The following is a 20446-nucleotide window of genomic DNA, read 5'->3' as shown; positions in this document are numbered from 1 at the left end:
GAAGAGTAAAGACACACACCGTGGTTGGAGGCCCTGCTAGTGCATGGCGCTTATAAAACGTACTAAAAATGCCTCCGCCGTTTTTTCGCAATACAAGTGCAGCCACTCATTGAAAACACAAACAATTTCGCAACGGAGTGAATCGCTTGTTTTTCCGAGTTTTCCGCGATCGCGAAGTGCGCGTTAGTGTTAATCGCTGTCCGAAATCCCGTTAAGCTGGAGAAGTGGAAGAGAACGCGCAATTCCACCAAGAAGATGGATGGGCGAGGGGCTGCTGACGGTGGCGGCGGGGGTGGCACTGCCACAGGGGGAGGATCCACCAACAACAAATCAGCTGCTGGAAATAGCGCCACCACTGGAAATGCCGATGCAGCTGCCGCCTCAGCGGCGCCCGTTGATAAGCCAACGATTCTGGAAGGTAAGAAAAAGTAAACAGTAAATGAAAATGAAGACAAAGGAACACTGCTTAATCTCAAAGATAAAGAAGGGTCCATGAAATCTCTTATTAGAAAGCCCCAAACACACACTCACACGAACACAACACAAATGCTGAGAGCGCTTTAGCGTAAAATGGGCGTTTTGGCCGACCCACCCCCCTCCACTCCAATTGGGATTTGTGATTAGGCTGAAGCCCAGTCTTTTGTACTGTTCTAAAAATAGAACTACGCATTAGGAACAACGCACACATGAGCGCCCAAAAGTAACGGGGAATCCTTTGAGCGAAAGAGAGAGCAGACAAATAACTCTATTTGCGTATCTATGCAAATATGTGCGTGCGTGTGTATGTGTGTGTTAGTGTGCGTGCCTATGTGTACTATGGGGACCTGTTGAGTGTGTGAAGCCCTAAAAAATCGTCTACAACAACAAGATGCGGAGTATGACAAATCAATACAACAACATTTCACAATAACACCCACGAATTGCACTCAATTCGATTTGATTAATCATTTGCATGTGTGTGTGTGTGTGAGTGTGTGCTTTTTTTGGTTTACAGCTATTGTAATTGTCTTAATAAAAATAAAAATAACATTGCGCTGCAAAAAGTCCGTTCGAGTATCGCTAGAAATGCAATCCAATTGGACTTTTGGATCTCTGGGATGACGTGTATTTTAGCTGATAATCAGCTGATTTCAGCATTTCGCTTGGTTTTTACCATTTTCTGTCCAGTTTCATCCCATTAATACATGGTTATATGTATGTACATATGTATGATGTAAAACTCTTTAATTTATGCTAATGTGTCAGACAATTTCAGTTCTTATCAGGAAGTGCACACAGTTGCGTTCAAACAAATAGGGCTAAGCACATTTCAATGTTGTAAAAAATCATTTCATCATCTCTGTAAATCAGTGAATCAATGTGGTTTGTGCTACTTCTGCTACCCTTGCAGCTTGTGCATTTAAATAGTGCTAACTTGACTTTGATCTAGTTACTCGTATTACTGAGTGCTGTCCATTGTTTTTCTCTAAGAGTTGTAACTATAGTTAGTCACTTATTTTAAACGACATTATAGTTTTCAAAGGCCAAAGCCACATAAATCGTAGATTATCTAAGACATCTTATAAACCTACTTTAAAACCTTTGTTTTCTTTTGCAGGGGTTCTCCACAACATCTTCGATGGACTGATGGACAAGGAGGAGCAAGTGCGGATTGCCATGCAGCAGGCGATCGTGAAGATCCTGGAGTCACATCCGGAACGAGCTGCAGAGTTCCTCAGCGAACACCGATCGCAGCAGCCCAAGATGAACGATCAAACAGTGGCCATGTTGTTGGAGTAAGTTTCCATGGGAGATTCATTGGTGATTGAAGAGTGTCTCTAATCTGTTTGTGATTTCCATATTTCAGCTGCATTCGTCGCGTGGTGGGTGCGGAAACTCCACTGCCGCCGGCTGCCAATCAGAAACTTATTGCTTTGGCGCTGCAGGAACTCACCAGGAATCCCGAGCACGTGCCCCTTCTACAGAATCCCGCGCAGCGCATCCTGGTGGCCATTGGACGCAGCAGCCCGGAGAGTTGTGAACAGGTGATGGAGGCGCTCCAGGAGAAGGGAACAAGTACAGAAGGTGTGGCCCACTTTATGCTGATGCAGTGCCTCGGTTTGCTGGCCACCGAGAATCCGGCCGGGGTGGTGCCCCACATAAAGGCCATATTGAGCCGGAGTCAGCCGCATCTCGTCGGAATACGGCAGGACCACATCAAGCAGGCACATGCCTATGCCATCGGTAGATTCAGCGAGGCTCTACTGGAGGAGAGCGGCAAGAAGGAGGAGGAGAACTGCTCCACGGAGATCAGTGTGGCCTACGATGTGCTCTTCAATCACTGGCTGCACTCCCGGGAGCCAAAGGTTTGCGTGGAGATACTACAGGCCCTGTCTAGCATGTACCCCCTCCTGCCCAAGGATCGGATTCAGGATCAGGCCGCCCGTTTGGTCCCCCAGATCCTGGCCCTATACCGACGCAGTGTGGACAGGAATGCCGTGACACAGTTCCTCTGCTCCGTGTTGAAAACGAATCTGGCCCTGAATGCCACAGTCTTGGATGGCATAATCGACGTGTTGATCACCCACTTGTTCGACCTGGTCTGCGTTTATCCGGACTATGAGAAACCGCAGACGGTGAAGGGTCACTACGAGGTGCTGCGTTGTTTCCACCTCCTGGCCGGTCATCATCCCTACTCCACCCGCATTATGGACACCCTGTTGATCCATCTGCGAAACAATAGCGAACGCGAGAGGATGAAATCCCTGCTGATACTCACTCATCTGCTCAACTCATGTGCGGCGAATATCGAAAACCGGATTCCAGCGACCATTGAGTGCCTGAAGCAGCTGATTCTCGGTGAAAAGGGGATCAAAATGAAGCTTACGCTGCTGAAAACGATTGTGGCTCTCGCCCAAAAGTCCCACATACGGGACAAGGAGTTTGTGTGGTTCGTGGTGAGGCACAGCTGCCGATACTCCAAGCCGAGCCAGGAGCACGGCAGCCAGGAGGAGCACGCCAATCTGGTGCTGAGCTGTGAAAACACCCTGTATATGTTGGCCTCCACGGTGGGCACCTTGGATGAGCTGCTGAAGAGGGAGCTGCTAAACTATTTGATCCTCCTGGACTACACGGATATTTGCGGGAATCTCGCCAAGTGCCTGGCCAGTTTGTTTGCAAAATCACCTCATATAGAGTACGATATTGCGGGAGACGATGCCGCCACGGAGCAGTCCACACCGGAGAGCGTGGGTGCTGCTGGCGAGGATCGCAGTGTGATCAAACGCGGAAAGGTTATGGTCCCCGGAGCCGAGACAATTTACGCAAGATGTCTGGCACTTTTGGGCAATCAGCAGTGCATCAAACGATGCTCGAATATTCTGAGTTTTCTGCGCTACTACCATCCTCAGGTGAATCCCGCCCTGGAGGAACTGTGGGAGCGAAGGATACCCGATCTTCTGCTGCAAATCAACAGGGAAAGTGCCTATCGGCAGCTACTCCACGATTTTTTGTTGGAAACTAACGAATTCTTGGGCGGATTGGATGAGAACTTTGCCCAGCGATTGGCCAGTAAGCTGGCGGACCAGATGTACTTGTACCCCATGCAACTGCCCCACTCCGAGTGGCAATTGCCCGACCTCAGTGCCGAGCGAGGCATGCTCCTCCAGGCGGTGGCCCTCACGCTGCTCCAGGTGACCGATGTGGCCTGCATTCACACCAAGATCGATCTCATTGTAACGACTGCCAGGCAGGAACGATTGGACAAGCATGTCAAGCACGCGGACTACGAAAAGCGCATTGAACCTTGTGCCAGAGCCTTGGGCTACATTTCCCGCCAGCACTTGGGGCATCTGATCAAAAAGCTAACCGAACTGGCCCAAATCGGTGGGCGAAAGCACTCCACCGGTTTCTTTAGCAACCTGCACTTCATCAAGGATACGCACAAGGAGCTGGAGAACTACAAGAGCAACCTGCTGGTGGTCAAGGCCTTTGGTCGCATCATGGACGAAGCCGATCCGTTGCAGTCCATACAGCACCTAGACGAAGATGATACCTTGCTGGGCTTCCTCATCCAACAGCTGGCCGTGCACAAGGACCAAACAATCATGTCGGCTATTCTGCAGACACTGCTCAGCATCTGCAACCAGTTGATAGCCACCAAGGAGCAGCTGCCGGCACCTCTGCGTCACCGCAAGCAGATCATGGAGACAGTCTTCAACATTCCCATCGAGGCGCCCTTCCACGACCTTCCCCTTCTTCCCACCATCCTCAAACTGGGCACGGACTTCATACGGATAGGTAAGAAATTATTATTACCCCCTCTCAAACCCCTCTCAATCCTTTAATTAATTTTAGGTGGTCCCGATACCGAGGACTGTGTGGACGGCGGTGTGATCTTCGAGATCGCGTGCCGCAACTTCTTCGGCTGCGCCCAGCAGCTAAAGATGAAGTTCGACTCGCAGGAGGAGGATGAGCGCAACAGCTTCCTGGCCAAGCACCTCAACGAATCGCTGCCGCAGTTGAATGCCCTGGTGAGGGCCATCGTTGAACTGGACGCCTCGCCGGCCACGCTGGATCTGATCATTAGCATACTAGAGGGCTGGACAAGGGATCGCAACTCCGAGGTGCGCATCTGTGCCAGCCATGTCTTCAACAACACCCTTGACGTCTACATCAAGTCCATGAAAATTGGCTGTGAAGCCCCGTCGAAGTTCAATCAGACTGGTCAGATGCTGGGCAAGATTGTGCCCAGGTGCATCGATTCGAATGGCACGGTGCGCCAGGTGTCCGTCGAAATCCTGCAGAAGACGCTGGAGATCGCCTGCATCTATGAAACCTTGACGATAGCCAGCATCGATAGCACTGCCGACTGGCTGAAGGAGATCGAGGCCATCAAGGAGCACATCATCACTGACGAGCCCAAGCAGATCTACAATCTGGCCGGCGACATTGCCAAGATTATTGCACTGCGCATCTCCAGCTTTCAGTACCTGCAGTTCTGGTAAGGATTAGCCTGAACGTCATTTTTGGTATATTTATGTATGTAACCTGTATATATGTCTTTACAGCAAAACTCTGCTTCATTCGCTGCGTGATCCTGAGCAGAGTTCCACCATAGGAGCCAGTGTTGTACTAAAGTTCTTCATCCAGCAGAAGGGTTCTGAACTGTTCCACGCCATTCCCGACCTGGTTCGCGACAGTTTGCTGGCCTTGCAGGTGTGCGAGGTGCCCAGGGCGAAGTCTGGAGTGCTCAAAGCTCTGGTGGCCCTCACCAAGCACCATCCCAAGTTGGTGTGTGCCGAAATGTTGTCGCAGCCGCTACCATACGACCCAAATCTGGTGGAGTACTGGCACCTGGTGTGCAACGACCCGGAGTTAACGGGCCTCACGCTGGACAACTTCCTTCAGCTGCTAAGTGGTGCTTCCCTCCAGGAAGGCGGTCAGGAGGCGTCCCTTTCCGAACGCCAGAAATTAGCCAGCGGACAGCCGTTTGCCATTTTCTGCGCCCTGCACGAGATGCTGCCCTGCAAGGACATCAAGGGGGTAAGCGTTTCAAGGTATTCCGATGGGTCTATTCTAATTTCTTGCTCTTTTCAGCAACTGGAGGCACGGTTTGCGGACATGTTTTGCATGCTACTCACTTCGCTGAGCAGCTACACCAACTTGGCCGCACCAAATCCCGTGCATAGTGTCTCTCTAAGTCCCAACCAGACGCAATCCAGCAAAACCAAGTTCGGCTTCGTGCCCAACAAGGACCTGGTCAAGCTCAATCCCTGCCAAATAGCACTGGAAACGTTCCAGGTGAGTTTATCTAAAAAAAATACTCCATAACCCTCTATAGCCTATTGCCCCCATTTCAGGCCTTTCTGACCAACCTAGAAATGGAGCAGATTGCCAGCGTGCTGACTGTAAATACCCAACTGGCGAGCAGCGCGGACTGGCACAACTACATCGAATTGCTGACACCCATGGCCATCGGCCTGGGTCAGCAGCTGCACCTGGGAAGTCCGCAGATGAGGCAACTGGTTAACTCGCTGAGCAAATATGTGGCTTCACCATACGATGGTCAAAGAGTGGCCGCCGTGGGTCTTTTCTCCCGATTGGTGCCACTGAAACCCACCGGTGAGCTAGCTGCATCCATATTGCTCCACCTCGGAGCCGCACTGTCCGATCCCAATGCGGTGGTGCGAGGTCTCAGCATTCAGGGCATGGGTTACGTGGGCCAGTTGGGAGAAAAGGAGGCGAAGCGCTACTCGGAAAGTGCCATTGGTGCGCTGTTAAAGGGAGTCGACGACCCGGTGGGCGATTGTCTAATCAACATTCCGCTGGAGAGCATGCGTGGCCTGTCTGGAATTCTGCGAGCTTTGCCTAGCGAGCGAGTGGAGTCCTTCCACGTCTCCCTCGCCATCCGGATTCGACCGTTCCTGGGCAACTATGCGCTGGAGATGCGAGAGGCAGCGATCCAACTGTTTGGCGACATATGCGAGAGCAAGCACGATGATGGGAGCAGTTCACCCACTTCCTCAATGGAGGCATTGAGGGAGCAGCTCATCGCCAATCTATTCCCGCTGCTTCTGCATCTCAGCGAAAGCGAGGTGGCTATTGCCTCGGCTTGTCGTGGAACACTACAGCGGGTCTGTCGTCTACTGACTGCTCCAAAGGTCGTGGAGATGGCGGAGCAACAGTTGGGCGAGGAGCGAGGTCACCAGCTCAACTACAGCAGCTTTGTGCTGGAATTTGTCAAGACAATAGTGAGTTTATAATGTTCTCAACAGGGTTAAACAATATTTCTTCTATATAAATATATATATTTTTTAGGCACTGGAGCTGACGGATCACATTCAGGACTTCATTGATTCGTGCCTGCCGCAGTTGCGAAGTCAGTGGCCCGAGGTGCGAGGCAGTGCGGCCATCGTAATTGGTAAGTGTACCAATGGTTCCCAAGAATTATGGAAGTAAATTTAATCGCTCTATTTTCTAAGGCATCCTGCACAACTTCCTCAGCGAGAGAAACGTCCAAACGGAGACTGTGGCCAGCAAGATTGCCGTGCTGCTCAAGGACGAACAGGCGCTGGTGCGGATGCGGGCAGCCACCGCCCTGGGTTACTTTTTTGGAGACATCTAGAACATCCAGCGGACCAACTCGATTAGATAGATGTGCAACTTTGTTGTGTGTGTGTGTTTGTAAATTATGACTTAGTATTGCTCCAAGTGTGATCCCTTTGCCTCTGCAATCGTTTCCATATTATGTTTGATATTTAACTCTTTGTTTTGTTATGTAATCGAAAGTCACGTTATATACTATCTGTATACACATAGCATTATTTATATATTTATATCCAAGTTTGTGCGGAGCGTTTTGCAGCATTAAGGATGTTGAAAGTTATAGGAACTCGTTTTCGATAGAAGACTTTGTCACGGACAATAATTACTTCAATATACTGAGTCTATTCAAAATTACCTCGGCTTTTGGGGGTTTATTAAAGTAAAAGAAAAAATAACTATGATTCCACAGCAAATGTGATTCTTTGTGTTCTGTTGTCAAAAATTGCTTATATTCCATAAAGGAAATAGTATTTTATTATAAATATAAAAAAATTCTTATAAAGGTAATCAGATATTTCAATTGAATCTTGACATTAATTGCAAACAATTGCTGGACCAATTTTAAGCAAAGCTAATTAATTAGGGATTGTTCTCGAATTGATTCAATAACCTTAAAGGTGTAAAACGCTTTGTACATTTCAATCGAATCTGTAATAAAGAGATAAACGTGTGAGGTGTGGCAATAGATTCGCGTTCTTTAGAACTTGTTGCTTGTAAAAGTCAATTACCTGCCACATAGTATAAAAAAAGTATAATTTCAAGCGCCACATCCTCACACCATTAGATTTATCTCAATCCCCTACCATTGTTGGATTCCAAAATAAGGTTAAACTGTTTAACTGTGTATTAACGCTTACAAAAACCAAATCAAATAAAATATTACAACCAAAATCACTAGGCTTAAAGATCAGTCGAAGGCGTAGTACTGTATGCGACCCGACGACCAGGCGATCGTCAGCACGGAGCGATCGTTATCCTTGTAGAGTGGCTGGAAGCAGATGAAGCTTGGGTGCTCCGCCGCCGTCTCCCCGCTTAGATAGTAAGCCGCAGAGATCTGCAGATCGAACTTCTGTATAAAGGTGCGGAAGACAGCGATGCAGTTGGTCGACTTGAATGTGACCACCAGGTAGTTGCCATGCGGATCCCATGCAAGCTGCTGGGCGGGACCACCGATTAGCGTGCGATTCGTATCAATGCTGCAAGCATTCAGATCGGCAATGGGCAGGATTTCCTTCTCATCCGCCGAAGCTGCAAGGGGAAACAAAAACGGAATAAGTGAAAATCAACTAGTAAATTGGTGTCAGTTTTTTTTGTAGTCAGCATTATACAGGCGGTCTGAAAGCTGCAACAGCCGCCAACCTGTTCCTGACTGCTTTGATCTGGGGCAGCCACACGTTACACCCCTGTACCTGACCACCATTTCAGATCAGACACTGGGAGCAGACTGCCCGTAATTCTTGCGTGAATTTCTCATACTTACAGGATAGCAGACTCTGTTGCACGAACTGCAGGCGGTAGAGGATCGGTTCGGCACTGCTGACGAAGAGCAGGAATCGACCGCAGGGCGACCAACAGGCTGTTTGGATATAGCCTCCGGGACCGCACACCCATCGTTCGGTGGTCCACTGCTGGTGGCAGTTCCACACGCGGAACACCCGGTCCACGGTGGCTGCAAACAGCCAGTCGTTATCCGGCGACCACTTGAGTAGCGAGCCCGGCGGACCCAGACGCTTTAATGGCTGCATCATTCCATTGTCCGGCTGCCAGATAATGATAGAACGATCTCCAATGGAGGCGGTGGCCAACTGGGTGCCATCCTTGTTCCACTGCAGCGAGGTTATTGGCAGATTATTGGGACTAAAAGGGTGAAGAAGTTAAGTATTTATCAAATAACAATAAACATTCTATACTTACTGTTTGAAAATCTTGCTGGGTGCATTTGTGCGTCCCAAATGCAAAGTGTTGTCTACTTCCCAGAAACAAAGTCCCTGTCGACAACCTATAACGATCTCCGCAGCACAGAGTGGACGCCACGACATGCAGGTGATCTGCGTTTGGGAAGGACTCTAAAATAAAAGTAAGTCCCAAGTAAGCTCACACTCTTATTCAATTATTTCTATCTAGCTTATTCACCTTTAAAACAGTAGCAGTGGCCGCGATGGAACTTTTTCTGTAAATGCGCACCACATCATCTACACCGGCTACGGCTAAGCTAAAGAAGTGCAGATTCCAAGCAACGTAGCGCACATCGCTGTTGAGCCAATCCCTGAAAGAATGGGATAGAATGGTTTAGCTATTTATTGGTTAATTGGCTGTGTTCCACGCACCTGGTCTCCGCGAACTGTGCAATCCGTTCTGCACTGAGCTCCTGGGTGTGCGGAAGGATCCTCAGTCTCAGTCCGGTGGCCAGACCCAGAAGTCGTGCAATTAGATCACCCGCCTGGGCGATCAGCGGCGCCTGCTCCCGGCTCTTAGGGCTGCGTGCCTCCTCCAGCGACTCCCAGAATCCGCCATCGAAGAAGGTGCGAGTTATCCGCTTTAGGACACCCTCATTCACGGACACGAAGCTTTGACCGCCGTAAAATCTCTGACCAGCCGGATTGGCCAGCAGTTCGCTGTTCAGGTTTATCTGCGGATAGCGCTCCAGCTCCGGGATGTGATTGTGCCGCAGCGCCAGATCCGGCAGCGTGGAGAACGGCGGACACTGTTTCAGGTTGCTCAGAGCCGCCATAATTTCGGATTATTCACATTCAATTCAGTTCAATGGAGAAAAAATGCTAACAAAATACAACGAAAAAACCGCGCGGTGATTAGAGGTGAGAGAAATTCGATTATATCTGTGATAAATTGAAGTAATTTGGGCTATCGATGTTTGATAATAAGCCAACTTTAACAAACGAGTCAGTAAATTTTGAACTGCGTTTAAATTTTTCTTTCTGAATATCGAAAAATAAGTATTTATAAATACCTAAAATTTTTTTTATTGGGCAATCATACATCGTTTAAAATCTACAACGTCAGGTTATGCATAATAATTTAATTCTTTTTATTAAACCACCACCTATCGATGCGATGGCGGGCAATCAAATCCTAGTATCCTATCGATATTCTCTGTTATGCCATCTCCATCAGGTGGACCACTTAGTCCGAGGTAATCGCAAAAAAAAACTTAATCGGACTTGGAGTTGGACTTGAATTCCCAGAGAGATTTGTGCGAGATGACGGACAAGCGCAAATATAAGAAAACCGTAAGTTCCGCCCACTATGATGTTTTTATCTACAATCTGATTGTGTCAACAGAAAGAGGAAATCAGGCGGGAGATCGCACGGGAGTTTGACCTGCCGGAGCGCAAATCCAAGATAGCCACCATACTCAAGCAGGAAGATCAGGCGTACTGCATATGTCGCACCTCCGACTGCTCCAGGTTCATGATGTGAGTTCCCTGGCCCTCAAGTGGGAGTCCTTGGCGTGGAGATCCCGCCTAAACACTTCTACCCTTCGCATTCCAGAGGCTGCGATGGCTGTGAGGAGTGGTACCACGGCGACTGCATAGGGATCACCGAGAAGGAGGCTAAGCACATCAAACAGTACTACTGCCGGCGCTGCAAAAAGGAGAATCCTGAGCTACAGACCATATTCCGCCTGGTGGCCACCGAACGGGCAGCCGCGTCGAACGCCGCCTCTACAAGTCTCAATGCCCCGGGCGTGGGCCCACCAGGCGCTGCGCCTGCTGCTGCACCGTTGGCGCCCGCAGCAAGCAGCCAGCAGGCACCGCCGACCACGGCGGCAATGAAGCGCAAAAACAGCAGCGCCCGAGAACCAAAGATGGGCAAACGATGTGGTACTTGCGAGGGATGCCGGCGTCCCAATTGCAATCAGTGCGACGCATGTCGCGTTCGCGTGGGCCACAAACCGCGCTGCATATTCCGCACCTGCGTCGTCCAGGCGGCGACGGCCCTAAAGGAGACGGCGCCGAGTCAAGCGGGTCCAGGTAGGAAGCGGGAGAAGGCAGCGCCCAAGGAACGCAATGCCCAGGTGGGCCTGCGGGCGGCCAGTCCGGAGGATATCCTTAATCCGGAATTGGAGGGCTTGCGCCAGTGCCACGGACCCAATTGCTGTTGCCAGGCGAGGCCGCAGAGCAAGTACTGCAGCGATAAATGTGGCTTCAATCTAGCTACCAATCGCATCTTTCAGGTTAGCATTATTCTCTGGCCAGACTATGAGCCGCAATTTAACACCAACGTCCTTTATACTCTCAGGTTCTGCCGCAACGACTGCAAGAGTGGAACCTAACGCCCAGCCGCGCCGCCGAGGAATCACGCAAGCATCTTGACAGCATTCGTCAGAAGCAGTCTCTGGTGCGATTTGCACTCGCCGAGCTGGAGAAGCGCGCCGAAGAGCTCAACATGGTGGTGGAGCGAGCCAAACGCAGCTCCATCGATACAGTGGGGTCACAAGACACCGCCGACATGGAGGACGAACAAAGCATGTACTGCATTACCTGTGGCCACGAGATTCACTCGCGTACGGCAATCAAGCATATGGAGAAGTGCTTCAACAAATACGAATCGCAGGCCAGCTTCGGGAGCATATTCCAAACGCGTATGGAGGGCAACAATATGTTTTGTGATTTCTATAACCCGGCAAGTAAGACTTACTGTAAAAGATTACGGGTATTGTGTCCGGAGCACAGCAAGGATCCGAAGGTGAACGACACGGATGTGTGCGGTTCGCCCTTGGTGAGCAACGTCTTCAATCCCACGGGCGAATTTTGTCGCGCGCCCAAGAAGAATTGCTTTAAGCACTACGCCTGGGAGAAGATTCGACGGGCGGAAATCGATCTGGAACGTGTGCGTCAATGGCTCAAGATGGACGACCTGATGGAGCAGGAGCGCATGCTGCGGCAGCAACTGACCTCTCGAGCGAATCTACTTGGCCTGATGCTGCACTCCACTTACAACCACGAGGTGATGGACGAGCTGGTGCGTAAACAGCAAGAGCATCTGGCGGAGTTCGAGAAGCAGAAGCGACGCCAGGCTCACCAGCAACAGGTGCAGGCGCAGCAAAAGCAGTACCAGGAGAAGCAGAAGCTAATGCAGCAACAACAACAGCAGCAGCAGCAGCAGCAGCAGCAACAACAACAGCAGCAGCAACAACAGCAGCTGCAGCAGCAACAACAGCAACTGCAGCAGCAACAGCAACAGCAAATGCTGCAACAGCAACAGAAACTGCAGCAGCAACAGCAGCCGCAGCAGCAGTTAGTCCAATTGCCACAGAAAACTCAAATTATATACCTGCAGCGAAAGCCATAGATTCGTAGTCCCCCAATCATAGTAAAAACTAACAATAAACTGACATGCAAGAAATATTTTTGTACGACAATCCATCCAGTAATCTTTTAACTTACCCCCGCCGCAAAGCTTCTAGTGTCGCGTTTCTCCGGGCAACCGCATAACACGCTCGCCGGCTGTTGAGTTCCCGGCTAGAAGGAGGTTGCTACGCGCCGGGATCGGGTGTACGCCCATGTTTGTTATTGAAAACTAAGCATCAAATATGCATTTATTGATAGCAACCCGCCCGTAAAGGGAAAAGGCTACATTGGGCCAGCTCACCCATGGATATCATTCACATAGATTACTTTAGCATGTACGTTAATATTAATTTATTAATTTGATTAAAGCTATTTATAATATTTTTTATACACGATTTGTTTTATGTTCATTGTTAGTTTGTATTTTGGCGCTCTTCCCCTAATTGTAGGCTTTTTTAAACGCCCTTAAAGTAATTTTGTTATTTATTAGAATATTATTAGAGCATTAAACAAAGTCATGGACTACCTACAACTTTTTTATCTCGTGCCTTGCTTAAACCACCGAGTCCGGTTGTTAATATCCGAAACCATGGTTCCGGGTTAATGATATGCACGGGTCCACCGCAGAACTTTTCAAAAGAGCAGGGGGGCAACCATTGGAAACGGCAGGACTTTGAAAACGATGGAAACTATGTTGTAGAGTGGGAATGCGGGGAGCAAGACACCAAAGGGATGTCAGGACACCCGGACACAAGTGCAGTCGAAATTTCAAGCGAGTCCGAGCAATCAAGTAGTCGTGGCGATTTGTGACTGTCGACCCAGACAAGCTGTCGACGATGCCAGTCGTAGTCCAGAATTTTTCTACATCATACACGACCTTCTGATTTCAAAACAGGATTCCAAACACACACTCTTTCTATTCGATTCCGAATCTTTTATTTTGTAAAATCATAACGGAAGCGTGAGCGCCGGAGTGCCGATAGATACCAGGTGACCATATGACATATGGACTCGTTCTCCTCCGATCCGCATCTACGTTGATCTCATATATATATGTATATATATGTATGCTTTTAATTCCAATTTCAAAACTGTGCAAATTGAGACGCGCGTGGTCTGCGAGTGAAATATACAAATTGTCCAGTCGCTGCCGCTGATCCCAAAACTAATTCGGCAGGATTCAATCCACGTGAGCCGATATTACGAAAAATTCAAGAACTGCTTCATGAGTTGGCGGTGGGAAGCCCTAAAAGGACGAAGTAGAATACATATTGCGTTCGGTGGAGCTCAACATCAGAACGGGATCAAATAGAGATATTTTACGTGTTTTGTTTCGTGTGTTCCCCGTGTTCAAGGTCCTGAACTGTTTCGAGGACAGCTCATCGCATTGACAACAGGTTGGTGCATCCAAGCGATATATATCTATACAATTAATACGAAACATCCTACAGTTCTGGTTGCATCTTGGGATTCACGTTACGTTTGTTTTTTTTCTAATTTTTATTGTGCAAATTACCAGTTTACTTTCAAGCACCACACACATATCCATACGCCAAGTTGCAGGGTCGCTTCGTCTCCTAGTTAGCCACCATTCTACATATCCTGCGAATCCTGCCTCCTTTTACGGGTAAGTGACGTGTTCCACTTCAAAACTTTTGTGCCAAATTCAATCGCTCCGATTTGCCTGTTGTTTTCGGGCTACACTGGCAAACAGAAAGTAGATTTCCTTTGCGAATATTTTTTGGGTTGTTTTTATAGTTGATTTAAAATATATACATATATATGTCCCTGTTAAATTCGGTTGCGCACAATTACGCGCCATTTGAGTTTCATTGCAAGCGAAGTCCGTTGCCTACTTTCCAGCGTAAAACTGGAATTCCTTGGAATAATGGCTCCATTCGAATGCATTCGAGATCAGATTCTTGCGAATTTCGATTTCGAACGCGATTTTTGTTAAACTGTGCTGGCATTTGCCATATGAGTGTACTTGTGCCTATTTATTTGTTAAACAAATTCATTTGGCATGCTTTGTTGGTGATTTTCGTTCAGACAGATTGCATGCCACGTATTTCCATTTGATTGTTTTGCGGCGTTTCTTGCAGCAACAATAATAAAAATAATAAAAGCAACAATAACTGAAGTAGGCGCAGTAACAGTAATACAGTAGACACTCCTATAAGTGGATGTTCGAGAAATTATCTATACCCTTTACGAAGATATGTATTATATATTTTTTGTACACGATCTTAAAATAACACAAATAAAGTGTGTTATAAATGAGAATGGATAATGCAAAGCTCTTTCTTTCGTTCTCTGTAGCGAGTGCTCACTGTGCAGCCGCTCACCGTTACATGACGTTGCCCTGGGCACTTGAGGGTCCACTGTAGGCATTGCCAGGCCATCAAATTGGGTCTCTCGTTTTCGCTTTCGCCTTCTCCCCGATCGATCTAACAATAATTCGGTTTCAATCAGGTCCGCCTCGCGATTTATTTATTCGTTTGCTATTTTTTCCCCGCTTTTTATTTGTGCTCCCGTTATGGCCGTTGTTCCGTTTCCGGTGCATTTGCATGCAGAGAGAGAAAAGGCGATGATCCCTTCTCACAATGATCGAAAAATCGTTTTTTTTTTAATCAAGTATGTACTTTGGCTAGCAATGAGGTTGAATTAAAATGCAATATAGTACATATATGTATGTAGATGTTTTAAACAGATGCTCAAGTTATAATTCAGTTATTATTTGCTTGTAAATTAAATTCATTATTTTTTATTTCAAACATCCATTTTGATCTTATATGTATAGTCTTCTTTCACTGTGGAGTTTTGCATTGCTTTTGTTGGCGTTTAATTTTATTTTACATACTTGATGCCGTTTGCATATGGGAGCGAGCACGCGAGGACGAGGGCCCCAGATGCTCCAGTTGGAGCCGCAAAACCACTCGGGCGCCACTGCCACTGCCACATCCACGCGCAACAGCAACAGCACCACAGTGAATGCCAGCTAACTGATAACTTTCGCACTCGCATCTCTCATCCATCCACAGTGAAGCAGCCAAGCGGTGCTGGAGCTCTCGTGGCTCTGCCACTCCAGGAAGCTGGTGATGCTAGAGTCGCAACCAGCGTAACTAGAAACCCACTGCGATCACATCACAGCTCATCGGCACCTTGTAGCTGGCGAAGAAGTCCCAGCATCCCAATTGGCAGTAGCGAGCACAAGGTTAGGGGGCAAGGATAGGGATCAGCAGAGGGCCAAGGAGAAGGAGCAGGCAATGGCCAACCCAACCAATATTCCCGCTCACGAGCGACGCATCCATGAGCTGGACCAAACCGTAGAACGCATCTTCGATGTGCGAAAGGTAAGTCAAAATATGCATTTCAGGAATTACTCTCAGTTAAGAGGTATCATTAGTCGTAACAATACATAACTATTTCGTCTGTTTCAGCGCCTGGGCAAGGGTGCCTATGGCATCGTTTGGAAGGCCACGGATAGGCGACAGAAGAACACGGTGGCCCTGAAGAAGATCTTCGATGCCTTCCGCGATGAAACCGATGCCCAGCGCACCTACCGTGAGGTGATATTCCTGCGCGCCTTTCGCCACCATCCCAACATCATCCGACTGGTGGATGTCTTCAAGTGAGCTCATTAAAACATGGTATTCGTTAATATATATTCTATAGTTTTCTTAATGCATTTTACGCAGGGCCGCCAACAATTTGGATTTTTATTTGGTGTTCGAGTTCATGGAAAGCGATCTGCACAACGTGATCAAGAAGGGCGATATCCTCAAGGACATTCACAAGCGTTTCGTCATGTACCAGCTGATCAATGCCATCAAGTACATGCACTCGGGCAACGTCATCCACCGGGATCTGAAGCCCAGCAACATCCTGATCGATAGCAAATGCAGGTAATATTCATAAAGTTCAATCATCAGTGACTTGCTATTATATTGCCCCATTTGTAGACTCAAAGTGGCCGACTTTGGCCTGGCCAGAACCCTCTCCTCGAAACGCAAGGCCGACTATGATGCTTTGGACCAGGAGGGCATGTTGACGGATTATGTGGCCACTCGTTGGTATCGCGCCCCCGAAATTCTGGTCGCCAGTCGCAGGTGGGTACCTCTTGTTTATTGGCTTGGCTGATGGGCTGCTGCTAAGTAGTTCGTTTTGTTTCTTACCAGCTATACCAAAGGCATCGATATGTGGGGCCTGGGCTGCATTCTGGGCGAGATGATCAGACAGAAGCCTCTATTCCAAGGCACAAGCACTGTCAATCAGGTAGCAGTGTATCTATACCTCTTAATATTTAAATGCTAATATAAATTTATTTGTTTGTAGATTGAGAAAATCGTGACTGCCCTGCCGGATGTGACGCAGCGGGACATCGATTCGATTGGAGCCAGCTTCGGCACCGTCCTGCTGAGCAAGAAGATCCATCGCGACCGACGCCATTCGCTGGACGAGATGTTGAGGAATTGCTGTGATGACGCCATTTCGCTGGTCAAGTCCCTGCTGGTGCTGAATCCGCATCTGCGGCTGACCGCCAAGGCGGCCATTCAGCATCCGTATGTGAGTCGCTTCCGGACCGCGTCGGCGGACATGGAGCTCCGCGTGGACATCCAGCCGCCGCTAAGGGACGATGTACGCTACGGAGTCGACCAGTACCGCAACAATCTGTACGACATGATGGGACGCGAGTCCAGCAGCAGTGCCCGCACGCTCAGCAATGCCACACCATCCACGCCGTCCAATCGGGATGACTCCGTGAAAACCGTCCGAGTCACGTCGCGAACCAGGTGAGTTGCTCTTGGGAATCTCTGGACCTTGGGTTGTGGGAGTAGGGCTGGGCTAGTCTAGTTTGTGGCGAGGGCTAGTGGAGGAGCTTCTCTAGCTGCTCGTCCCCTCTTTCAGATTGCGTCGCCCCTAGCATAGGCGTGCCACCTCCACGGTCACCAGCACATCCCATCTGCGTCAGCAGGACACATCCAAGGAGCGGGAGGACTCCGTGGAGTCCAGCACAGTGCAGCGCCCACTCAAGGAGCGACTGCATCGTTCCAGGCAGCGAAAGGCACATCCCATGCGCCTCAGTCAGGGCCAAAGCCAGTAGCATTACTAAGCTGATTGGCTATCGTCCTCCAATGATTTCTTTGTTCATCAGAATAAAGGTGATCCGTGTTTATATGTATCTCAGTATTTATCATTTCTAACCAGCAATTTCATTTCATTACAATAGTTTACATTGCAAGCACAATAGATTAGTGAATTATGATTAGGTTAATCATATATGTGAACATTCATAATTCTAAATGTGTCATTGGAGTATTGTAATATGAAATCCCCTAAAGAACTTCTTCTTCCGTAAGAGCAAACCCACTTAACCCAGCCCAACCGTACCCATTATGTGATAAACATTCCTGCCTGGCGAATCACCAGTCACCAGTGTCCAACTCATCCCAATCCCTCCCCCAGGACAGCGAGTGTCAGCCAAGCGACCACAACCCCGGCGGAGAGAAAGAAGGATACGTATTCCTTCGAGGTGACCCAGACGCGCAGGAAAATAAAGCTGCTGGTCTCCACACCCAAGACGAAGGCAAAGGAGACCAATCGCACGGAGAACGCTGTTTCGCATGCCCATATTGCCCCGTCTCCTGCGGCTGTTCCTGCTGCTGCTGCTGCTGCTCCTGCTCCTGCTCCACCTGCTCCTCCTTCTACAATGGGAAAATCAGGCGAGAAAACTGCACAAAAAAGCCGCCACAACCATGTGCCCATCCAACGGGAATTGGCTGCCGTGGCAGCGGTGGCTCGGCGCAAGAAGAGCACCTGGCAATCGCAGGCGCAGACGCAAGGGAAATTTCATGCCGAGGCAAAGGCCCAAGTTCAGGCGCTGCTCCTCACACAGAAAATAAACATCGATGGTTCCCCCGCGAGGATGCGCCAGGATACCCATACCCATGGCCAGACGGAGGCGACAGTGCCCCCACCAATGAATCGTTCGCTGCGCAAGATAAGCCAAGAGAAGAAGCCCAAGGAGAAACCCCACAAGGCTGAGGTCAGCAAGCCCACCGTTGTGACGACATACCACAGAAGGGAGCGGTACCTCACGGCCGAGGAGAGGATGCAGCGCCGGCAGCTGGAGATTCAGCAGAAGAAGGAGGAGGAAAAGGTGCGCCGGCAGCAGATGAAACAGGAGCACGAGCTGAGGGTGAGCCAGCGCAGGCGGATGACCGAGAACTATCGACTCATGGAGGCGGAACGCGATCAGTTGGAGGAGATGGCCGAGCAGGAGGCGCAGGCCAAGGCGTACAAGGAGATAGCACGGAAGGTGTGGCAGCTCACCGAGAGGAAGGAGGATGACTCGTTGCACAAGGATCAGAAGGATGATTCGACCATCTTAAGCTCATGCGCTAGCAAATGCTATCGCGAACGGATCAGTCACCTGGAGCTAGAGATGGAGAAGTGCAAGGAGCAGTTGGTGGACTTTGTCGAGGAGCATCGGGATCTGCTGGACTACGACAACTTGCGCTACCACTTGGAACAGCTGCAGCCCTTAAAGAAGGACAGTGAGCACGAGGATGGGGACGACGGTAGACCACTACCGGAGGGCAGTGGAGATCCCGGCTCCCAAAGCTACGAGACCTTTCTCCAGGACCAAGAAAAGGAGCGACAGCGCCAGGTGCAGGAGTTCTTGGCCCGCGACGAGACCAATGAGTACGATAACCTCAATCTGGACAACGCCTACAGAGCCAAGTACTATCATCTGTTTAGGGAAATAACAGGTGGATCCTCCTCGCCGGACAGTGGAAGACGCGATTCCGGTTCGGAGCCATCCCCTGAGCGGGATTACACGCGCGACTATGCCGACTACTTTCCCAACTACTCCGACCTGGAGGAGGATTGGAAAGAACAGGCGCAACCGGTGGAGCCGACGCGGCAGCACGAACGCACAGAAAAGTCACGCCGGATGAAGGAGCGCCTGGAGGATCAACGCCAACGCCGGGAGCGCCTGCTGGCCCAGCAGAAGGCCAGCCGGAAGCAGCACGAAGAACTGGGACTCCATCACAAGGTGCACCGCCATCATCACCAGCACCACGCAGCCAGTGGACCTCGCTACGATCCCATGCGTCTCAGGGAGCGCGACATTCAGGAGGCGAACTTCTCCACGGAGCTCATCTGATCTGTCCTTGAATATTTGTCCCAGTCTTGACGCAATATATATTTTAAAACTCGAATTAGCCAATCTTTGGAGTAAGTGGATCGGGATTTCCCTATCTTGTATTGTAACGATAATTGGGTTTGTAAAGAAGGTTCTTTTTGTGTATAGTAAGCCGCAGTGATCCATAATTCTGGTGTCACTTCTATTCAATATTATTAAGAAATATTTGTTTTCAAAGCCGAGAAAATAGGCAGTTCGATTGGTTTAGCAAGACCTTGATTGATTTATTGTTAAGCTTAGGATAGACGCACATTAAGACTCGCACACACATCAACGACACAAAATATGACTATGCTTTGATGTATATAAGTAGATCTTCTATCGCTATAGCAAATTGAACACAATAAAGCTCTATATAGGTTTTCCTGTGTATAGACACGTAACTTTTAAAAAGTTTTGGAATTATTCCTTTACCCTACAATGCGGAATTTACAACATAGATTAGACATGGACATGAACAACTCCTCTCTTCACTGGTTCGTTTAGTTAGTTAGATTCTAGAGCTATAGTTAGTGTTACAAACATGCAACATTTGTAATAGAAAACTGGGAGTTCCCAGCTCTGAGAATCTGAATAAGAGCTTTTTTTTTGTTTTTGAGCTCATTCCTAGATGCTAAGTGTATAATTGGAATTTTATAAATACATGCACTTAATTATTACAATGATTAGTCAAGTTGTCCTATCGTGTGGTTGTGTATATAAAAGAATTCAGTTTTGGTTTTCGTTCTCGTTCGTTTGTGTTTATCTGCTCCCCACTTCCTGAAATTGGAAGACCCCAACGATTGTTTTGCATTTTGTTATCTGTTCAAGCGGTACGATATGGGATGCTATGGTATCA

The 20446-nt window shown here is 48.8% G+C and overlaps 4 protein-coding genes across 6 annotated transcripts; 3 read left to right on the top strand and 1 right to left on the bottom strand.

Moving 5' to 3' along the window:
• Window positions 1-109: 109 nt before the first annotated feature.
• Window positions 110-7769, top strand: LOC120455142 (maestro heat-like repeat-containing protein family member 1). The gene is made up of 9 exons (XM_039641047.2): window positions 110-418; window positions 1598-1775; window positions 1847-4278; window positions 4336-4981; window positions 5049-5523; window positions 5578-5781; window positions 5841-6731; window positions 6799-6901; window positions 6963-7769. The coding sequence occupies exons 1-9, from the start codon at window positions 256-258 to the stop codon at window positions 7103-7105; spliced, it is 5235 nt and encodes a 1744-aa protein (XP_039496981.1). The 5' UTR covers window positions 110-255; the 3' UTR covers window positions 7106-7769.
• Window positions 7770-7907: 138 nt separating this feature from the next.
• On the bottom strand, window positions 7908-9921 carry LOC120455143 (aladin). The gene is made up of 5 exons (XM_039641048.2): window positions 9414-9921; window positions 9220-9352; window positions 9001-9152; window positions 8567-8943; window positions 7908-8334 (listed from the first exon to the last, which is right to left on the bottom strand). Exons 1-5 carry the CDS (start codon window positions 9815-9817, stop codon window positions 7994-7996), a joined length of 1407 nt encoding a protein of 468 aa, XP_039496982.1. The 5' UTR covers window positions 9818-9921; the 3' UTR covers window positions 7908-7993.
• Window positions 9922-10186: 265 nt separating this feature from the next.
• Window positions 10187-12927, top strand: LOC120456659 (CXXC-type zinc finger protein 1). Its single transcript, XM_039643591.2, has 4 exons — window positions 10187-10334; window positions 10387-10520; window positions 10597-11281; window positions 11347-12927. Exons 1-4 carry the CDS (start codon window positions 10305-10307, stop codon window positions 12397-12399), a joined length of 1902 nt encoding a protein of 633 aa, XP_039499525.1. The 5' UTR covers window positions 10187-10304; the 3' UTR covers window positions 12400-12927.
• A 293-nt stretch (window positions 12928-13220) lies between these two features.
• Window positions 13221-19624, top strand: LOC120455769 (extracellular signal-regulated kinase 7). 3 transcript variants are annotated; one of them, XM_039642224.2, is made up of 9 exons: window positions 13221-13795; window positions 13918-14025; window positions 15440-15751; window positions 15839-16029; window positions 16097-16303; window positions 16361-16507; window positions 16577-16673; window positions 16734-17191; window positions 17865-19624. In XM_039642224.2, the coding sequence occupies exons 3-9, from the start codon at window positions 15665-15667 to the stop codon at window positions 19567-19569; spliced, it is 2892 nt and encodes a 963-aa protein (XP_039498158.1). In that variant the 5' UTR covers window positions 13221-13795; window positions 13918-14025; window positions 15440-15664; the 3' UTR covers window positions 19570-19624. The 3 variants fall into 3 exon arrangements, with proteins under 3 accessions (XP_039498158.1, XP_039498157.1, XP_039498159.1); XM_039642223.2 differs by having other exon boundaries at window positions 13850-14025; XM_039642225.2 differs by lacking the exon at window positions 13918-14025.
• The last annotated feature ends 822 nt before the right edge of the window (window positions 19625-20446 follow it).

This window comes from Drosophila santomea, chromosome X (assembly GCF_016746245.2).
Source record: "Drosophila santomea strain STO CAGO 1482 chromosome X, Prin_Dsan_1.1, whole genome shotgun sequence".
NCBI lineage: Eukaryota > Metazoa > Arthropoda > Insecta > Diptera > Drosophilidae > Drosophila > Drosophila santomea.
This window is presented reverse-complemented; position numbering and strand designations above follow the sequence as displayed.